This window comes from Aptenodytes forsteri, unplaced genomic scaffold (assembly GCF_000699145.1).
Source record: "Aptenodytes forsteri isolate BGI_AS27 unplaced genomic scaffold, ASM69914v1 Scaffold175, whole genome shotgun sequence".
In the NCBI taxonomy this organism is placed as follows: Eukaryota; Metazoa; Chordata; class Aves; order Sphenisciformes; family Spheniscidae; genus Aptenodytes; species Aptenodytes forsteri.
In genome coordinates this window covers 1,509,023-1,516,317 of record NW_008794723.1, presented here as the reverse complement: position 1 = coordinate 1,516,317, position 7,295 = coordinate 1,509,023, and the positions used below count along the sequence as shown (strand labels likewise).

The following is a 7,295-nucleotide window of genomic DNA, read 5'->3' as shown; positions in this document are numbered from 1 at the left end:
GCAGCGCACCCGCCACCAACGGGCAGGCAGCCGCCCCGCTGCCCCCCAACACGGCAGGGGGCCCGGACAACACCAACGGGGTGCAGATGCTGCGGACGATCGGCGTGGGGAAGTACGAGTTCACGGACCCCTGGCACCCCAAAGGTAAGGCAGGCCGGCTCAGCCCCACAGAGCGCGCAGGCAGGGGTGGGCGGTGGGGTTGAGGACGGCAGTGGACCCCCAGGCCTCCCTGCCGCTCCCTTCGGGCTCGCCAGCCCAGCTCCGGCATCTGTCTTCGCGCTTCCCTTTAATGCATAGCTTTTATGAGTTAATGACAACAAAAAGCAGTGCGTTAGAAAGAGGGAGGATGAGCTGTGGGCGTATTTTGTAGCGAAAAACAGCTTTCAGGCCCATCAGATAAGCTGGTGCTCCCGATGGCAAAGCAGCCATCATCCCGTGCCTCTCCCTTTGAAACACACACTCATGTTTCCATCCGACCACTTTCCTTCTGCCTTCAGTTGTGCATTAGTCACAACACTAACCTTCTTCTTCAACCCTCTAGTAGGAGCCCAGGCCAAATGCAAGTAACCCTGCTGACTGAAGCTGAACAACGCAAAACGTTCAGCGTTAAGGGGAAAACTCGTCATGGCCAGCTTCATTGGGCTCAAATGCTGCAAAACACCCTGAGAGGTTGACCTTTTCTGATAAGAAATTTCTAAATGAGCCACACCATTGGGTCATGTTGGAGTGTTATTTCCGAGTGTCTTACCCTAGACACTTCAAAAATACCTACGCTCTGTGCACTTAGTTTCTAATTTCATTTGCAGTTTTCCCTGCCTCCCTTAAAAATCCTGACTGTGCCACATGTGTAGGTAAAGCAAAATGTAGCTTACAAAAATATAAATGCAGACCTATCGGCAAAATCAATTAAATTGATTTTAGAAAAAACACCCCAAAGGCTTCATTGTCTGTGATATTTTATGTATACATTTGTATTCAGACACAATCCATGTGTAAATTATTTACTTGCCATAAGCTATTAAGTTCTATTGTGTAGCTCTGTATTAAAGACAAGGAATCTCTGTTAAAAATTATTAGTCCAATAACCCTTCCTACTCGTTACATAAACTGTACTTTGGTAGGTGCAAATCCTTACCAAACATCTCTTGAAAAGGAGTTAAGGCACAAGCTCAGCAGTACTTTTCTGAAGCTAAATATTTGGACTGCTTTTAAATTTTCAACTCCAAGCCCCAAATATGATGAGAACACTTGCTGGACGGTGAGCTTCTGAATTTTTCTTTAAGATCTAGATGGGCTTTAAGTGATACTGGCCCAGTCAGGTAGCAAAAAAATCACCAACAATTGCTTTATAAGAGTTTTGTTAATTCTTTCCCTTTAAAAAAAAAATCAAAATCCACAAAAGCGATTTGTCAAGTTAGGTTTATAAGTTACAAACCCTTGATTTTGTAGGAGGAGAAAGGGGAGAGATTTATACTCTAATCCTGGTAGACTGAGCTGTAGTGGTTCTGCTGGATGTCTCTCTTCTCTGTGGAAGCTATTTGTCTTCTAAAAGGCATCATCTCCACTTTTCATAGCCACCTATCCCAATTTACTGGACTGGATACTCAGATACATGATCAAATTAACACAATTTAAAGGATTACTTGGTGTCATTGGAGACGTGCAAATATACAATACAAGGAAAAACACATAAGCTTAAACCACTTTCACTGAGGTAATTTGATCACGTATCTGAGCCCTAGTGACAGTAACCTGGTGAGACAAATGAGCACGTCAGTGACTGCACACTTGAGGTTAGGAATACTCTTAAATGCCTTGCATACTTAGGGCCAGTAGCATCAGCTGTTATTTACTCTTCCTCCATCAATTAACCTTCGGTATATCTCTGGCTAGTAGATGAAGTAAACTTCAAATCAGAGCCTAAGTAAAAAGATCGTAAAATATTTAATCAGTCTTTTAATATTTGATTTGCAAAGTCTTAATCAGCATTCTTGCTTCAACTGCTGTAAACCCTAGTCTAGTCTAATTATCCAAGCACCGCTGAGCACGGTGAGGAGGTGTTCATTAAGGTGAGGAGGAGAGTTCCTCACTAGAGTATGCCAGGCATGCCAGACCTAGCTCTGGTCTGGTATTTGGAAACCTTTGTACCTAGGAGAGGCTCGTAAGGAGAATATTAAAACAAGCAGTATTTCTAATCCATGACAACTGCTGACACATTAGCCATACTGTACCTTATAAACTGCAAGCTAGACATCTGTTTTCCCAGGGATTAGCTAGCTTCTCTATGACCATCAGCTGTTGAGTTATTCCTGTTCCTGTAGTGGTTAAAAACAAACAAACGTACGATAAAGAAGCATGCATATACAAATGTCTCATAAGCAGGACCTATTTTATGGAGAAAAAGTCATCTCTTCCTCCATTTCCAGTCTTAAAAGCCGTTACTTCTAAAGCTATAATTCTTCTTGTCAAACCTAAAGTCAGACAAGATATATGTTGGGTTTGGTTGTTTTGAATGAGAGAAAGAATCAGGAAAGAGAAGACAACTGGGTGTCTAACCAGACCTTAAAACCTCACTAGAATAAGATTCTTAATATAAACTGTATGGATTTCAGTGTGGCTCAATTTTCAAATTATTTCTCGTTTTAATTTCAGCCCTCAGGGATTTCAGTCTCTAAAGCCTGACTGATTTCACAGTCTTACATGATAGGCGCCTTTCTCTCCGGGAAGGAATGGAAACTATGAGACAGTACTGAGCTGTTCAAATATAAAAGTTCAAACTAGTTCTCTACAAGTTTCAATTAAATATTCTCTCTCTTTCTTGGGGAACCTTGGCCAGTATTATAATAAGAGCCACTGCTAATGGCCTTAAAATCTATCTCATTATCCTGAGATACTCTGTATTATTATTTCACTTGACAATCCAGTCTTGTACAGGTTTGAATAATTACCCAACTATCCCTTAAGTGAAAGAGCAGTTCTTGCTGGTTAATATGATAGGGTTTCTTGTATTTTTAGACTTTATTAGGGAGCTGATTTGAAACGTCATGTTTTATTTCCCATAATTATCTTTCATTTGATTGTGTACATGTTGGGGTCACATTATACTGTATTCATGCAGAACTAGGTTTCTTATGTAGCTGTTTCTAAACAAACGTAAACAAATAAGTTGCCAAAAGTTAAAGGCTCTGCTAGTATGCCATCTCAGTTGCAATAGGTCAAGAGATCTCACTTACGTGACTGAAAGAGTCAAGTCATTTCTGTGGCTTTGCAGAAAATACATTTTCATAACAAGAACAATAATATAAAACAGATACGTCGTTCTCTTTACAGTGTCACAGCTAATTCCCACCTAATTCCATTGAGACTACTTGTAAGAAAATAATTTTTGCATGGATTAGAGAATCTTCTTGGTCTGGATCTTATATTCTGTGGAAGGATTTTTTATTTCTTCTGTAATATGTTAAATACGAATGTTAAGTTTAGCTACATGATCCATTTACTTAGTGAATTTATAAAGCAGTCACATTATGAGAGACAAATAATGTTTCAAAGTAATTATTGCTTTTAGCAGTGTGTGAAGAACTGTAGAGCTGCCTTACGAAATGCATGGACTCTTTCACCATACACAGTCAACAGCAATTTTGAGAGGTATCTGGTTTGGCCTGTAATTGCCCTTTGGATAGGATTTATGCCAAATACTCCTAGCTGACTTCAAAAGGCATGTCACCTTAACACAGACATGTAACCTAATATTTTAGAACAGAATCAGCCCTTGTTTTCTATCCATGTCCTAAATCTTGCTCTGTAATCTAAAGATTAAGTGCCAGGGGAGTTAATAAAGCAGAATATTCAGAACCATGAAGATGTTCATTGTGAACATACTCAGTCAAGATCCACTGAAGTTCACATAGCCAAATTTTTATGTGGCTTCTTCAGAAAATGCAGAGTTGCAAATAATATTCAAACATAATTTCAGTATCTTCAGGCTGTGTGTGTCAGCACAAGTTGTTGCTTACACAACGTGCCTGCAGAGAAGAAAGGGATGGAAATCGTCCCTTCAGTTTCTGACACAAGGTACCGGTATCCCATACCATGGCACAGTGACAGAGACCAACATCTATGTGCCTGCCAATCCAGTTGAGCCCAAATGGAGAGAAATTAGTCAGTCTGATGAAGGACTAGAAGAGATTGGTTTCCTTGCAGAAATAACTGGGTAACTGAGATTTAGTCCTTGACATTTTCATAGGGCAGTATGCTTCTTTATATCCAAGACTTGTAGTAAATCCAAAACTGAACCCTTGGTGGATAGCCCTGCCATATGTAGGACATAAACGATCCAGCTTGGACTCTGAGATCTGTTATACATTTGAAAAGACCCTTTCTTCATAAACTTGATATGCTTTGAAGCATAGTCGCTAACACAAAAAAATGAGGAAAATACAGTTCTTCATTGTAGTACTTTCTCCTGCAGTGTAAATTAGCCGTGGACATCATGGTAGTACTTTCTCCTGCAGTGTAAATTAGCCATGCACATCATGAGTTTTAATTTGTGGATGTTCATGGATAATGTTGATGTTTGTTTCCATAGTATTTTCATTCTATAATTCTTCGGTTTGCAGTCCTTAACTAGTGGGAAAAGAAATCAGATGCTAATTAGCGTTCAGAATGTAATGACTGTAGAAACATAACAATATCAGAAATAAAATCTGAATGTTAATCCTTGTAACACTAATTCCTTAACACTTCATTTTCAAGCATCACCAAATACCATGAACTAAACAAAACTACAAATGAATACTGTTGCATCATCACTTATTGATTGCACCTTTCACACTTTACTTTATTGCATTGGAATTCTCATTAGACCTCAGACAATATTTACTTTCCTTAATCATGAATAGTAACAAGGTAGACTACAACATTTTGTCAATAACCATCAACTTTTTCTTCACAAAAGGCTGAATTTTCAAAGGGATTTCAGCTTGACCTGCAATTCTGCGAGTGTACCTAGTTCTAGACATGAACTAGGGGGGTGGGAGGTGTTTAGATTCAAAGTGCAAACTAGCATTTGGAATTCTAATAATGTTAATTAAAGGATATTGTGTGATGAAGACTCTAGAAAGCCTGTTTTCAGTTCTCTGCCTTGCACCAGAATACATGGCCTGTGTCACCTGAGGAAAATCTCCCTTATTTTTGTTTCCATAGATATAGATAGGTAGATAGGTAGATTATACAAAATTATAGATATAAAATTCTATATAAAATTTGTGTGTGTGTGTACACATGTATATACATATATATATGAATATGTATGCATATTGTTGTGGCGAAAGAAGTCTACAACAGAAATAATAGTACATTCTATCTCCTATTTCTCGTAGGAGAGTTAGGTTAGCACGGAGGTCTGTTAGCATTGTACATGCTTCTTACTGTGTTTTCCTTAAGATAGTCTTGATTTTCTGGGGCAGCCTAAATGGTACCAAGATACAGATGACTAGTGATCGTTTGTAAGCTCAACACATAAAAGTTCACAGAATCACAGAACGGCTGAGGGTGGAAGGGACCTCTGGAGGTTGTCTGGTCCAGCCCCCCTGCTCAAGCAGGGCCACCTAGAGCTGCTTGCCCAGGACCATGTCCAGATCATTTCTGAATATCTCCAAGGATGGAGGCTCCACAGCCTCTCTGGGCAAGTGCTCAGTCACCCTCACAGTAAGAACGTGTTTCCTCGTGTTCAGAGGGAACCTCCCGTGTTTCAGTTTGTGCCCATTGCCTCTGGTCCTGTCACTGGGCACCACCAAAAAGAGCCTGGCTACATCTTCTTTGCACCCTCCCTTGAGGTATTTATATACATTGATAAGGTCCCCCGCGAGCCTTCTCTTCTCCAAGCTGAACAGTCCCAGCTCTATCAACCTTTCCTCATAGGAGGGATGCTCCTGTCCCTTCATCATCTTTGTGGTCCTTTGCTGGACTTTCCAGTAGGTCCATGTCTCTCTTGTACTGAGGAGCCCAGAACTGGACACAGCACTCCAAGTGTGGCCTCACCAGTGCTGAATAAAGGGGAAGAATCACCTCCCTCGACCTGCTGGCAATACTTTGCCTAATGCAGCCCAGGATACCATTAGCCTTCTTTGCCGCAAGGGCACACTGCTGGCTCATGTTTTAGCATGTTCATGCACAGTAATGAACTTAAAGCAAACTGCTTGAACAGGTCCTCTAAAATCAAATCTTTTTCAAGATTAATTACAGTCTTCTGTCATTAGAATAATCTTAACAGAATTGCAAAGTTGATGAGGGTATCTAAGCCATCATTTGAGCGAGACTGAAATACATTTCACCTTTTTGTGTTCCAGGTGGAGTATTTTCAGTAATTCCTGCCCTGTCTTTTAATGCCACTATCAGTCAGGTCATGACAGACAGTGATTTAGTGCACTGAAGAGTCAAAGAGTACTTGTAATAGTCCTAGAACACTGCCTTGCTAAATGTACAGCATAAAGAAGGTCATCAAATTATCTTTTGATTGACAGCTCTCAGTATGTGAGTGATTTGAGATTTCCAAGTTTCAACTGGAGCAGGAGCCTCTCACCATTACCAATACTTTATGAGAGTTATTGTAAAAAAAAGTGTGGGGTTGCTAAAGTGTGTCAAAACTCCCTGAAACTGCTCTTAAAAGTCGTCTGCTCCATGCTGCTTTTTTTTATACCTGTTTTTTTAAATAAGCACCAGATTTGCAACTGTAGTTCATCTGTTCTTGAAAGTACAGAGCTGAAGAATTTTGATTTTACTCTGTTATGTGATATTATGTCATCTACTTGCAGATCCACTTAGGTAATTAGACAATGACACATTTGAAGACGTCTTGAGTTTCTTCCCACCCTGAAGTCTAAGACATGGTTTGCTTAGAACATGGTTTCTTAACAAATACGGTTTTGTCCATGACAGTGGCCACTAAATGCATTCAGAATAAGTCTGAGAGGCGGCAGAGTTCTGTCAAATTACTATTTTGTCTCCTGTCCACACAACACTGTATTCACAAAGTGAATGGCTGGATGATAACTAAAATCTAGGCTCCCTTTTGGCACAGAATACATAAGTGGCAACTCTATAAATATAGCCCAAATTTCCAGGCAGGCTACCTAGCCATCCATCCATCCATCCATCCATAGAATCATAGAATCATAGAACAGTTTGGGTTGGAAGGGACCTCTAAAGGTCCCAACCCCCCTGCAATGAGCAGGGACATCTGCAACTAGATCAGGTTGCTCAGAGCCCCGTCCAACCTGACCTGGAATGTTTCC

General features: G+C 40.4%; 1 protein-coding gene across 1 annotated transcript in view; it reads left to right on the top strand.

Moving 5' to 3' along the window:
• Positions 1 to 15: 15 nt before the first annotated feature.
• KLHL29 (kelch like family member 29) overlaps positions 16 to 7,295 on the top strand; it is a 145,578-nt gene continuing 138,298 nt past the window's right edge. Inside the window, exon 1 of the mRNA XM_009273877.2 lies at positions 16 to 144. Coding sequence (XP_009272152.1) covers positions 87 to 144 — 58 coding nt within the window. The 5' untranslated portion in view covers positions 16 to 86. The remainder of the gene's footprint in view (positions 145 to 7,295) is intronic.